At 34.0% G+C, this 15,691-nt stretch overlaps 1 protein-coding gene across 9 annotated transcripts in view; it reads right to left on the reverse strand.

The window, feature by feature from the left end:
• Window positions 1–419: 419 nt before the first annotated feature.
• LOC125665874 (protein-tyrosine sulfotransferase 2-like) overlaps window positions 420–15,691 on the reverse strand; it is a 33,925-nt gene continuing 18,653 nt past the window's right edge. For all 9 annotated transcript variants that reach the window (XM_048898797.2, XM_048898808.2, XM_056153270.1 and 6 more), the window contains 2 exons: window positions 11,902–12,996; window positions 420–8,193 (listed from right to left, as the gene is read on the reverse strand). In XM_048898797.2, coding sequence (XP_048754754.2) covers window positions 7,908–8,193; window positions 11,902–12,734 — 1,119 coding nt within the window. In that variant the 5' untranslated portion in view covers window positions 12,735–12,996 and the 3' untranslated portion in view covers window positions 420–7,907. The remainder of the gene's footprint in view (window positions 8,194–11,901; window positions 12,997–15,691) is intronic.

The following is a 15,691-nucleotide window of genomic DNA, read 5'->3' on the forward strand; positions in this document are numbered from 1 at the left end:
GTTAAGCGAAAAACGGAGTGAATGTAAATATCTAGAAATATATATAGTTCTTTTAATCATGTTTATTATCAGAAGAGTGATGCATTAATGTAAGAAAGGAGCCTACATATTACAGAAGGACAGCATATTGATGTTTCCCCATGCTGCACAATATCACCGCAGCTCTGTTTTTTATGAGCAAGGATCAATTAAATGTACACCAATGTAAAGGATCATTTTCCATTGTGTGACTAGCTGTTGCACTGATCCCCTATCATGTTTTCATTGTTTTTTAATATGATTTTCCTTATTTTCAATAAATGACAATTTTCTGACATTTCAATATGCTAAATTTAAATTATTTTGAACAAAGTTTCTTTCTGTATGTCACCCCCCCCCCCCCCCCCCCAATGCACTTCAACACTACTATAAATCATCACAAAGGTTTACACATTTATTGACATCACATCCTTCACATTGTATAATATAAACCACAGTTTCACCATATTGAAAATAATGTAAACAGTCACCAAGATACAAAATCTTCAATAATATCTTAGTTTTTCTGAAATAAAAAATCAACTACATTGTAGATGCCAAACAAACCACTCAGAATACCTAGTAGGTATATGATTTAAGGTAACTCCAAACTCGCATTATTATCCGATAAAAGTATAGAAAGTATATTTATTTCAATTTATTAGAGTTAAAACTAATAAGCTATCAAATCAGATATATAGGTCATCAGACTTAAGATGTGAGACATCCATAAAGAAAATCATGTATCAACATCAGCCTTAAACAGCACTATCAAAAAATAAAAAAAACCTGTTTATAGCAGTATAATAGTATTCATAATAAATTCATAAAACTGTTTCTTTAGAAAAGCATAATTTTTTTTTTAATGAAAAATAAAGAAAACCTATCACATTATGGACTTAATAAAGAATTCAATGAAAACTGAGTTATTGTCCTTGGATTAAATATTTTGAAACACATCATCTTATGCTAGCATTTTTTTTTTTTTTTACAATAACCATCAGAAAAGACTAAAACAAAATTTATGTTCCTATCATGCATAAATCTTAAAATAAAAAAAATAATACCATTGATTTTGCAAAAATCATGACATCAAAGGAGGGTGGAACTACATTAAAAGTATAGCCTAGCAAAGCGTGGAAAAAACCTCCATCCCAATCTCATTATGAATTCATTATCATTCTGTAAAAGCTGCAGTAAATATTCAACATCGTAATTCATTACATGTATATTGTATTGTTTTGTTTAGCTCTTAATATTCAAAAAGTTTAATTGTGATATTAATATCTGATAAGTGTATACATGTATATAAAAACGATGTCCCGAATTGGGACCAATATACAATGTTGTAGCATTATATATAATTTTATAATCTATATTTCTATTGAGATTGATGAATGGGGTACATATTTTTTGGTCTGTCTGTTGATCTATCAATGACTTTAACACTAGTCATCACTTGTCAAACATTTAGACTTCACACTCCATGAATTGAAAGCTATATGAAGGGCATGATAGGTATATTGTCACATTCAAGGTCAAATTTTACTACAATTTGAGTTGCATGGCCACAGATGAGGGCATAATGTTTCATAAACATATTTTGTTAAATCACATCATAGCAAGTCATGTGCACCATTATTTCAGATGGTTTATTGGATCTGATAAACTGTCTTCACTCTATCAACATTATAATCTATAGTAACACATGTAACTTACAAGCATTTTATCATAAAATGTCATTGCAACCAGAGAGATGAAGAAACATTGTAATAAAGTGATCGCTGCCTGTCAAACTCTACAGGTGAAACATAACAGCTCAATAAAAAGGCAAGCGAAGTGAAAATATAGCATTTGGTAAGTAAAACAAGAGCTGGAAATGTGAAACAAATATGTATAACTTGTCAAGATTTTATACATTCTGAAGGAAAATAATAAAAAGTGAAGTGGTCACTTCAAACTTGATTGTAAATATACAATAAAACACATGTCAGGTGGTTAACCAGGTTTGAAACTTTAGATATCGGTGTTTGACAAGGATTCCTCATTACAAAAATGTATTGTATGAAAATGAAGAAAGTTTTGTTCATAGTGTATCAAGCACAATCACAAAGACATTTTAAAATGTTCAACTATAAAGAATTGGCACTGTGTAACACAGATTAATAATGACCGGAGTACATGCATATAACTCGGTATATTTCTACACCAAACTTAACTGCAAAATATTTTTTAAATACAATTTCATGAATTACATAAACATAGAATAGAATACTTTATTCAACTAATTTGGGCCCACAGAGAAGCGTAGTGTACACATACAGCCTGAACATGTAAAGAAATGCATAAGAATACTCCATATTTCAGGCACAGGTACTTCTATGCATGTCTTCAGTTTAGACAAGTGTCAATCCATACTAAAACAAATTGAGTCCAGGCTTGTAGCTATGGTTATAAAAGTTGGGGAAAGGAGGGAGTGGTGGTGGAAAAGTAGGTTTCACAACTGTTTAGATTTCAAATTCTTAATTCATGACAAGCAAATTGTAGAAATGTGAAAATAATTAACATTCCATGTAATAATAATGGAAATTATTTGGGAGGGGGGTACAGGATCTTAGATTCCATGTGCATAAATGTCTGTTCTATTTATTGTATTACATGATATAAAAACAATGGAAACATTCATAAATGGATTTGTGATTATATATATAACCCCATGCGAGCTTCAGTACCCAATACACATGTATACAGAATACAAATAAAACTTAGAGAAAAACATAGTAAATTAGACAGAGGACCTTTGGTATATTCATTGCTTTCTTTGACATATAACTCATTAGATTCCTTAGTTTTGTTGTGTTGAATACTGTGTAGACAACATATAAACATTATTCTACAGTGAATAATAATCTCAAGATACGGGTGGCAAGATATTTACCATAATCATACTTTATCATACACTCAACATAATTCTTACAGAAGGGCATTCAGGTGGTCAAATATGTTTTTAGAATCTCTGGTAAGAACTGCTTTCATTCTTAATTCTACATATTAACTGCATGTTAATGTATTGTGAAATTTTCACACTGAATTTTTTTGAGTGTGTGTGTGAAATTAAAATGAAGAAAACAATGTGATTAAAGCCATACGATGAAGGTGAATTTAGAAAGATGTGTGTGTGTAAAGCATCGTATAAAAATAACAGGGATGGATAGTGACAAATGTCCTATTACACAGCATCATGTACATATAAAATAACAGGGATGGATAGTGACAAATGTCCTATTACACAGCATCATGTACATATTGCATGTAAAAATTCCTACTAATAAAAATCAATCGGTCAACTCATCAAAAAGGATAATACAACTTACATCATTGAAATGTTTGGCAATTTCCTAGGGTATAGATGGGACTAATCTCTTTGTACATTGTATTAACACATACTACTGTCAAGTCTAATACAAACTCAACTTCTCGATGTATATAAATCCTCAAGCAATGTAACAAAAAAATAATTGTGACATCATTCTCTTTACTGTTTCCAAGGGATGTACATGTACTTGCAATTGAAAAATTAATTTTATTAAAATTCATGACCTTTAGGTTATATTTATGAATGTCATTAATGTGAAGAGTATCTGAAGAGACAACCAACACTTTCTGCCTCTTCATTGTCCATGGATAATGTCCATATTGAAACCGTTCATTTTCTTACTGGCCTAATTTCCATGTTTATATGAAACATTCATATGTATGAATTCAAATTCTCAAAGAGCAGACAAAGTGAACTTCACATCAATAACTCAAGACCCTAAACACTGCTTACGTATTTCCTAACTCATCAAAATTTGACTGCACTAAAACAAACCATTCTACAATATTGCACCAAAACTTTATTCCCGATCAAATATTCCTTGTTGATACATAATGGCTGGTCCACTTTCTTCTGATTGTCTAACAGATCACATCCAGCGACTACTTTCAATATAGCACCTATTTCTAAGAGTTGTAAATAATGACTAGAACACCCTGGACTATCATCTTCATACAAAACCATAACAAAAAACTTCCTAGTCTAGCTAGTGCATCAATGCCACTCAATGAATCAAACACGAATTTAACAAGCAACTGTGGAAAAGAACCTAAATGATAACTGAACTACGCATATATAAAATTCACAAATTAAAAGCACATGACCTATCTAAGTGAATAAGAAACATGAATGATATATTGATCTAATTATTGTATATATGATATGCAAGGTAAATAAAGTTGAAGCCAAAAGAGACCAAAGTAACTCATGACCATTTAAAGCAATTGTTAATGGCTTCCAGTGTTCACTGGGATAAACCTGATTGTCATCAGAGATCAGTTCAGACAGTTATCTTTTATTCATATACAAGTTTTTTTCATTGCTTAGCCTTGTCATCAACAGCATTATTTCCTGCCTGAAGTTCATTTGTGGAAATGATTTACAATCCAACATGGATTTATGGAAGGTCAAAATCATACAACAGTAAACCCTGAAGGATATACGAACATGCAATAGCCCTGACTGAATTATAATTAGATATATTGTACCTGTGCAATTCAAAATTAGTCATTTCAGTAATCTTGTCAATTCTAGTGGTCTTTTAAAATCAAAGGTTCTTGAATTGCATTAATACATTGTATAATCTATAAGATTGATCAAATTAATCATGATCTTTGGTTCAAATGTATTGGTAATTCTAATGCATGTTTTTTGAGATTCCAGCTGACTTTTCAAAATATGATACAACTACAGCGAAATACATTTACAACAGACATCGTTAATCTGAACATGAAAGTAAACTAAAATATACAAAATGTTGTAAAATGAAGCAGTATTGACTCTGGGATTTGTTTTATCTCCATAACCCTGTTTTACTGTATCAAATGACTTTAAGCTACCCGATTATCACAACAAAACAAGAGGCCAATGGGACTTAACGGTCACCCGAGCATTATAGAGTAGAACAAAAGTTAGAACATGGATAAAAAGGACATAAATTCTTCAATTCTGGTCACAATCAATCTTTGTGTCGAATCTGAGCTGATAATATTACTCAATTACTAATACATGTATATATTTATGTGTCCTCAGTCATGATTCTGGATCATGACACACCATCCTGTTATGAGCAACCTTCCTGCAAAGTATGAGCTAGATATTGCAGAATAAATAGTATTTCTATTGATCCAATGCATTTTCAGTTCAGATTCCCTCTCTGGGGCCAGAGCCTCTAACCCAGGGGTTATCACAACTTTGGTAGAGGTCTCCATCCACATATTACAACACACTCCATTCTTGACATTCAGGAGTAAAGAAGACTGCCATATTTTCACTATATGATCCTTATATCCCCACCTCGCAGTCTGAACCATTGACCCAGGGGTAAAAAATTTCCCAATTTTAATAGAACTATGTACCTAGCTTGTTTCCTTGATGTTCAGTAATTGACATTTTTTAAACATATAATGGGTATATTGACACCCAAAAGAAATGCAACCTCCAATACAGTAAAACATGATTATATGAACCTCCAGGGTCAGTGATAAACAGTTCGTTATATCCAAACTTTGTTACATATAGATATCACTTCACAATAAGCATGGATTCATTATAAGCATGTTTTATTGCATTTGGTAATATTTTTACAACTAATAGAAGATACACATCTATTCTATTGGATAACACAGTGAATTTAGAATTAGCCATCATCACTTTGGCAAAACATGTCAAGATTAAAAGGTAGTAGCCATTGAAAAATTCCTATTTTAATAACGAACAAGTCCTGTTGGCATTTCCTGCCGCTCAAATTCTGCAACCCATAGAGTTTGTTACACGGTTTATTTGTGCCATAAGGATGTTCTGCCACTAAGTGCTTCATGCAAAGCAGTGGATTTGGGCGAATCCAACATGTCTCTATATACTCTATTGGGAGGAGATTGTAAAGTGTGAATCTTGACTTATCAGAGGAAAGTACCCTTCAATTCAAAATTGCTAACACTAAATTATTACAATAAAAAATTACTGATGTTTAATTGGGTTTGCATTTATTTTGTGTGTCAGTATATTTTCACTGTGCACATGATCCTTATGGTCCCACCCTGAACCCTGAAACCAGGAGCCATGAAATTTACAAAGTTGGTAGACAACTTCATAACCATGCAAATAGTTTTTCAAGTGTGTAAGGTTTAAGAAGATAATTATTGCATTGCCACTATATCATCCTGATAACCCCTGATACAGAGGCTATAAATTTTAGGTAGAGAATTCAATATTCATCATAATTACATTCAGATTGTCTGCTAGATGTTCCTGAGTAGAGAAGACAATTTACAGATTGCAAAATTTCTAAGGTTTTGACCCCTGGGTTTTTTCATTTTGATAGAGGTATATTTGCTTATTATGACTATAAACACAGTTTGTCTGCTGTCCCTATGTGACAAAAAGGATTTTTAAAGATATTGCATAACTTTTTAATGTTTTAACCATATCCCCTAGGCCCTTGAGGATCAGTGACCATGAAATTTACAATTTTTGCTCTCCTTTCCCCATAGATGTCTACACAAAATTCGATGAAAAATGGTCATGTACTTTCAGGGAAGTTGATAATATGTTCACACATGACTGACACGGCAGACAAGCACCAATCACACTAGATCACCCAAGTGACTCAGGAGACCAGAAAATGGTGGAGATATAATAAAATAACCAAGAACCCCAACACTGTAATCAGAACTCTAAAACACATCTTCAAAATCCAAGTGTCCGACTGGCTTTCTCTCAACAAAGAGTATGCAAATTGAAAACTTGGCTTGCGAAGATGCTTACAACACTGAAATCAACACATTTAAGTGCACATGATTTAGTCCATATACAGACTGAGGCAGTATCATATTAAACACATTAAACTGTCCAAGCATTAGCACAATCACACATACAGTGTGTAATGAGGTAACTATTTTATCCATATGGTTAAATTTTGGTCACAATTAATATCATAAGTTTTAAATCAATTAATGAAAAAGCATCTTAGATGTATATCCAGAATTCAAATATGTAAAATACCAAATAAATGAAAAAGGGAAACAAATATGAATAAAAATACAAATTATCAACTTCAACACAGCTTTGATTTTCCTTATTTCTTATGATCCTAACTATTTCCTAAAAGTATTTGCTCTTAAAAAAAAAATAAACTAAACAAATGATCTTGCATTAAAAAATGCAATGAAGGTCCAAATTGTATAGTATAATCAATTTCCAAACTGTTTTACTGTGAAAGACAACTTGGTAATGCTTTGATCACAACTTCCCTAGTCAAGGGTTTCTGATCTGATACTCTACTCACAAATCCTAGGCCTATCCTGTTATTAAAAGTTGGAATTTTCCCCTAGAGATAAGATTTGATTCCATCTCTATCACTTGTCCACTCCATCTATATTTAGGATGTTTTTACACATCTATTTCCAACAACGATCAAACTACGAAAATATAGCATTAAAAGTGATACCCACTCCTATACACTCCAGCCAGCTAAAGGTTCAGTGTTGATACTTTATTCTATCTCATACATCTATCGACAGTGATATAATACACTTTAAAATTCTGGCCATTAACTAGTCAAGCCAAGAGTTGGTGAGCAGAATATCAGAAATTCTTTGCTAACAAAAATGAAATGACTAATAGACAAATGTTATACTACATACATGTACTAATCAATAAAGGTCTGTGTGTCATAATAGCATTTTGTACTCTGTTAAACATTAAAATCAACACCCAATTACAGAGGAGAATCTTTTAATACATTTTCATGATTTGATGACGGACTGTTCCTATTTTTACTGGCTCTGCTGTATCAGTGAGAGGGAGAACGACCAGAGACTTTTTCTTTGACTAGAATTTCCTGTTCCTTTTTTCGCCAGTATTCCATGTTTTGTTTTATGTGCATGGTATTGTCTGCAACTTTTGGATCTGGTTTGCCATAGTCTGGTGGACTCTTGGCTGGGTCGTACCCCAAAGTCTGTAGCATAGGTGCAATTTTGGCCATGTTTTCTAGAATGTCATCCGAGTAAAATCCCACCCACTTGCTCAGTGCCTCTATATTGATTGGCTTTATCACTTGGTCTGTTGATTTTTCTGTTCTGAAATGATATACCTCACAAAGATTAGAAATTTCTTCAACACTGTCACAAAATAGAACTGAATCTGGAATGACTAAAGATGCATTATATTGCTTGGTCTTTAAGTGATCGATACTAGTTTGATGAATTGCTTTTCCCCCACTAGTTTCATAAAAATTATGATATGATTTGAAATCCATCAAAGTTGTAGACATTATTAGGATATAAATAAATCTAAGCTAATCTATTCCATTAAGACATGATGAAAAGCTGTCATCCTTGTGTAAACATGATACAAACAAAAGGCACACACAAAAATATGTGGAAAGATCAATTTGAAATTAGATATTGTCATTGTTCTCCTCTCTGTAACACTATATTATTCTACTCGAAACATGAATTAACAAGAAATGTTTTAGAAACACATATGCCCCCTTTGTGGCAATATAAAAAAGGATCAACTTAAAAGAACAAGGTATGGAATCAGTGGTATATGGCTGTAAGGATAGTGAAAAATGTTATTTACTAGTAATGGGCAACTACAATACTTTGTTTGATCTCTATCAGGAAAAGGGTTCTAAAGATAATCAGCAGTAGTTTTTCATATCCAGAGTGAATTAATTTTTGACCATGCAAGTAATACCATACGACATTTTGACTAATGGGGGTGGGTGGGTGGGTATCTACTCTTTAAGGGGTATTTGCCCTTTTAATATCCTGAGAATTAGGGCTGTATTATTTGCCCTTTTAATATCCTGAGAATTAGGGTTGTATTTGTCTCCTGTCATCAAATCAACTGATTTGATACTAGCTACAATGTTATTCAAGAAAAGAATCTTATAATTCGGTATCAAAGGGAAAATAGGATGGAAAACTTTTTCATTAATGTGCTACCCGCATTTTCCATCCAATTTTTCCTTTGATACCACCATCAAGATTCATTTCTTATCATTTATTTATGTTTACAATTAGTAAAACAAATAGTTTCTTTCATCAAAATGTTTTAATTAATATTTTTGAAATGGTGCATAGGAATACATGGACGTAGCAATAAAAACAACATGGTTGTGCATTACTGATTAAATGGATTGGACATCAAATTAAAGGTGCAATATTGGTTAAAAGATGAATTAGATATGAAGGAAGAGGATGCACGGTGAGTCGATTTATGCTGCATTGTGGTGCAGGAGATGTTGAACACTGGGGATGGTGGAATGCGATTCATATAGGTTTTCTTTAAGGCAGAAATCAAACGAATATTTCAACCAATTAAAATCTCCGTAATTTCATCAAGACAATAAATACTAAATGATAAGAGAGCATCATTTATAAAACTGTGAAATTGATGGGAAATTAATTGCTCAAAACAGCTTTACAGCCACAAATGTTCTCTTGCATCCAAAGTACTCAAAATGCTCTGGACTGGGATAAGCATTGCCACCTAGCACTAAGCATAGGGAACACAATAAATGCTATCTGTCATTCAAGAATTACCATGCTTACTTCCATTTACCAACAATAATTTCAGATTGTCTGCTCTTTCTATATTTAGTTAAAGCTTTTATATCAATTTCTTTGCAAAATCAGCATTTAATATGGAATAAAAGCAATGAATAATTTGACCTTTAAAGTCAAGGTCATAAGCATATCATGATGGTACCTGACTTATCAATCTTATGGTGATATATGTATGTGCCAAAAGTTGTACATTTAAAATGTGTCTCATGGGCCACAATACTTGCCCAAGTCACCTTCCTCATACACAGCACCCATAATTTGTGAGATTATTCCTTCATTCAAATTATGATCTACTCCTGATGTTGCTGTCATTTAAGTCCCAAAGAATAAACTACTGCCCAATGTGAAGTGGAGGGCGAGTGGGGGGGGGGGGGGGGGGGGGGGGAGTTCATATATAAATTATAGTTAATTAAACTTTCTTATATGCATGACTACATAAATATCAATTTCAGTTTGTGAAGTTTGCAGGATCATTACAATATATATCTCAGTTATATCACTTAGTATTGATGACAAGGTCAGAGATTTTCCATAAGTAGATCTAAGGGCATAAAACCAATAAACATGTGTACGATGTGATTAACAGACCATAAATAGCAGAAATATTCACAAGTCAAATTGATAAAAGACCTTTATGTCCATGTACATGTACTACCATAATAAAGCTCTTTTCTATTTATAGGCTGACAGTGACCTAAATAGGATGGACATTAGTTCAAGGGAGGACATCATCAAATATATATTTATTTGTTCTTTTCTTATGCTAAAATAGACGTACATGTATATACTTAAAAAAACAAATTATACATAGAAAAAATAACTAAGTTTCACAGTCACTTACTACACAGAGCACTCTATCATCACAATTTCCAGTCGCTTTACACAAAGCACAAATTCTTATACAAAGACGTTTCATTGGCATGTCTCTAAAATCATTTTTCTCAAAATTACTGCCTCATTGTCAAGTAAAAACAAATCATAAATCTTATTTATAGTCATACTATATATAACTAATATGAAGCACATGTACAGGTGCAGGGTTAAATCTTATTTATAGTCATACTATATATACATGTAACTAATATGAAGCACATGTACAGGTGCAGGGTTAAAACTGACCAATTAAACAAATATCATATCCATCCCCAAAGGAAACAGAGTTGATGTGTAACATACATAAACATCTAATTAACAATGGCCAAGCTAGTCCCCGTCCTTCACCATTCCAGGAAGGTCCAAGTGAAAATAATTATAAGGTTGAATGATGGGGGTGTGTGTATGCTATCACCACTTCAAGAAATTGAGACTGAACAGGAGGCCCATGGGCCACATCGCTCACCTGAGTCACCTTGGCCCATATCTAAAGACTTTCCATATATATTTGAATGTAAAACCTTGGTCCCCCTTGTGGCCCCATCCTACCCCTGGGGGCCAAGATTTGAACAAACTTAAATCTTTACTACGTCAGAAAGCTTTCATGTAAATATCAGCTTTTCTGGCTCAGTGGTTCTTGAGAAGAAGATTTTTAAAGACTTTTCCTATATATTTGTATGTAAAATTTTGATCCCCTATTGTGGCCCCATCATACCCCTGGGGGCCATGATTTTAACAAACTTGAATCTGCACTATGTCAGGAAGCTTTCATGTAAATTTCAGCTCTTCTGGTCCAGTGGTTCTTGAGAAGATTTTTAAATGACCCCACCCTATTTTTGCTTTATTGTGATTATCTCCCCTTTGGAAGGGACATGGCCCTTCATTTGAACAAACTTGAAAGCCCTTCACCCAAGGATGCTTTGTGGCAAGTTTGGTTGAAATTGGCCTAGTGGTTCTGAGAAGTCGAAAATGTAAAAAGTTTACAGACAGATGGACACACGGACAGACAGACAATGGACAACAAGTGATCAAAATAGCTCACTTGAGCTTTCAGCTCAGGTGAGCTAATAAAAAACCCACTACTCAGTACACATCAGAACCTACAACAGGTGTTAATCTATAATCAATTAAGTCCTTTGACTTTGGAGGAAGACATTTCACAGATTTGCATACACTTCAGTTTATTGGTACATTTAGTTGTGTCGCTGAATAATAAATAAAGGAAGTAAAATTACCCATAACATCTACATGCATATACATCAGAAGTTTAAACAAGGAAAGGGAAAACAAGTTCAATTATCTTGACCATCTACACATACCAGGTACACATGTACTTACTTGGATACAGACGCTCCGCCTGGCTTTCCTATGTAATCTTCATGATGAAGCACAGAACTGTTCCATGGCAAGTCTAAAAAGTCTAGAATTCTGTGCATCCAGAGGTCTGGATGTAAGGCAAGCTGCTCATAGTACACTGGCATACACCGTACAGGACCTACCCTTAAACACTGAGAGTACATCACTTCCATGGCAGTGTTCCACTTCTCTAAACACATTTTTGGACTTTTGAGGTCAAAGCCCGAGATGGTCACTTTTCTTGAGATTACAGAATGAATTACAGCCCTACCATCCCTGACCATAAGAATGAATTTTGAGTTGGGAAATAATTTACTTAGATACAGACTGGATTTCAAGGTAAAAGGATCTTTGTTGCAAAGTCTAGGAGCTGCATCACCATGTTTGGCAATGATTTCCAGAATGAAAGCAGACACGGCAGAGTCTATGACACCATCATTGATTCCTGCTTCTACAAGTCTCTTCCTCTCTATATCGGATTTCTGCCAGTGGTTCCTCATTCCCAGAATTCGAGGAATCACACGGGTCTCCTCCCCACATCTCACCTCCGGGTGAGCATCCATCATGACCCTCATCAATGTGGTACCACTGCGTGGCATGCCCCCAATGAAGATGAGTGGGGAGTTTTGATCATAGGGTATGGCCTTGCTCTTTTCATCATAGATATACTTCACTGACTCCCTGGGAACCATGTACATCTTGGGTGAACGACTGCATTGGAACACTCTGTAGAACACAATTAAAGTGCCAATGCACAGCAGAATCGACACACACTTCTTGGAATTCTTCATTTGCATGCTCCGTTTAGATATCATGCTAAAAAATCTCCCCCATGTCGTTGTACAGATATCACCTGTCAACACAGTCGGCTTTCATCCACTACTTCTGTGAAAGTATATATAGTGCATGCAGTGAGGCCATTATCAATTCTTCAGTGTTGACAATCCCTAAGAGTCCTCAAAGAAAATTGCACGGAGAAGTATTCTGTTAATAGTTGGGACTTAATCAGCAGTATTTCTCAATAAACCATCTGTAGCAGTGGTCTGTTTCCTGTGGAAGGAAGAAATCCCATTATAACTGAAAAGGAAAGAAGAATTATGCAGACAACTGACCATCACAAACTTACTGGACAGGCCACATAAAATGGTGACAGCTCTGTTCACATAAAGCTGCACTGAGTGGCATTAATTACAGGTGTCCACCAAGCCTACATGTTTTTTCTTTCTGTCTGATAAAATTCTCATTCAACAGATCTTAGGAGATCTCAGAGATCACACTGGCCCCTCCCTCTAGCTTTTCAACAGCACTTCTTACACTCTTAAATGCAATTCCACGCCAGAGAAAAACTTGATTATCACACAGAATTGGAATCGTGTCATCATTCATGTTTCCATGCCATTGTATCTGTGAATCACGAATGTCAGCACCTCAAATTATCAAATACTTCACGTGGAATCAATCATATCCACAGATTACGATATCATCTTTGTGCCCTGCAATATTCCAGTGTACTTTCAATTTTTTTCCGTGAACAACTTTAGAAGACTGTAATTCACATCACATGCCACACTGCTGTGAAGTGCATTTATCCTGGGTTTATATAGAGTGTGCCCCCTGTTCTCTTGGTTAATGAGGGGTTCAATCAATATGCCTTTTCTGCAGTCTTACCATTAGATCAACATTAAAGATTTGATAATTCTGAGACAAATCAATGTTAATTTTCCACATTGATTCGGTAATTGATACTCAAATGAGCCATACATAGTTATTTTTACAGAAACAGAGACATTGTCTCAAAGGAAATAAATCTAGGGTCATCCAATAAATCTAGGGTCATCGAGTATAACCAGTCACCAAAACATTCCTAATGAACAACTCGAGTATCATACACAGATGACACAAGCTGACAATTACGCATATTTAACACCTTGTACAATTACGCAGATGAACCATAAAGTAAAGAACTCAATAAACAGATCTCCACTATACAGATGTTAAAGGAAATTCAAAATGCAAAGTGATTAAAAAACATGATAAGAAAACTTTTTTTCATGCTCTCTGTCACGTCAGTCACATAACCTTGAATGATGAATTGAACAGAGATGTAGAACGCTGTGCAGCAGTGATAAATGCAGGGTCCAAAATTATGATATCCTACAGAATCTGCACTTTCAATCCTTGTCCCTGACTGATGCACCTTGTTTACTGTTAGTTCAGATGCCCAACAACTGACGTAGAAGGTTTCTTACACACTGACATGATGATGAAGAAACTAACAGCTTGTGACCAAACCAATTAAGGAGGTAGTCATCTGTACAGTGAAGTATTGATTTCATACCCAAGTTTTAATGATGGAAAATTCTTTTAACGTGATATTATCTGCCAATTTGATAAGATATATCTACAACATTTAGAATGAGCATTAAAAATAATCAGATGCTTCTATAAAAATATTTTTATTTGAAATCAATTTTTGAGGAAAATTGATAGCTATCTCTTTAATGGGGCACTTAAATCACGGATATACACCTCTACAGCAAACAGGGTTGATCTTGTATGAACAACTAATATAAACACACTGTTTCCCTCTCCTGACTGTATAGAAACAGGGTTGATCTTGTATGAACAACTAATATAAACACACTGTTTCCCTCTCCTGACTGTATAGAAACAGGGTTGATCTTGTATGAACAACTAATATAAACACACTGTTTCCCTCTCCTGACTGTATATAAACAGTCTGGGTAGGCAGGTAGGCATTTTTTCCTAAATAAGTCTAAATATCACATTTATGTTACTCAATAGGGGTTTTAGGGTTACCAAGGAAACAATAACAAAGAATATTTCTACAAAATTCCAGTTCTGAATAAAATCTGTAAATCATTTGAAAATTAATCTATAATTATCAGCTTGTGAAATTACTGATTAACACAAGAGTTGGTAGCTGTTCACATTAATTTTCATTGCTAAAACTCATTTAATACTGCAACAATTTAAGGGATACCATTTCTTACCATTTGCGATCTGGTGACCTTGATGTTTTGATCTAAACAGAATTAGGGCTCTTCTGCAAGTCATTGCAGAACTCTTAATGTGAAATTTCATTGCTACAGATCTGGAAACCATTTTTTATCATATGTGATCCAATGACGTTTAGCTTCTGACATAAAAGACAATGGGCTGATTTTTGAGTCATAGGAACTCTGTAAGTGAACTTGCGTTTCTAAAGCTCAAACAGCATTTGAGATATCTTTTAAAACTATTTTAAAAAAATGTGACTTAATGACTTTGAATCTTTTGACCTAAAAACAAAATCGAAAGGGATTTTGTCAGAGCCTCCTCAAGTGAAGTGTGAAGTTTCATTTCTTATTGAACATTTCTTACATTTGCGATCTAGTGACCCTATGTCCAGACTCCTTATGTATATAATGACCTAAATCACATCTATTTGTCATGGGAACTTTTCATGTGAGATTTCATTGTTAAGGCTTAAGGAGGTATTCTACACCAGAGAAATTTGATAATTGGATGAAAAGTGGAGGATATGCACAACAATATTTTGAAATTGAGAACTTTCAAATTTACTTAATTTTGTCAAAAAATGCAGTTTTTGTAGAAAGCGGTCTGTAAAAAATTTAAAACCCTTGCTGGATTTGAACTCGCGACCTACAGTTCAGTAGTTGATGTGCTAACCTACTGAGCTACTCAGCTATGCATTAAATTTTTAAATGAATAGGAAAATATTGCTGATATTTATATTTTCATCCATCTT

Source organism: Ostrea edulis, chromosome 1, assembly GCF_947568905.1.
Source record: "Ostrea edulis chromosome 1, xbOstEdul1.1, whole genome shotgun sequence".
In the NCBI taxonomy this organism is placed as follows: Eukaryota; Metazoa; Mollusca; class Bivalvia; order Ostreida; family Ostreidae; genus Ostrea; species Ostrea edulis.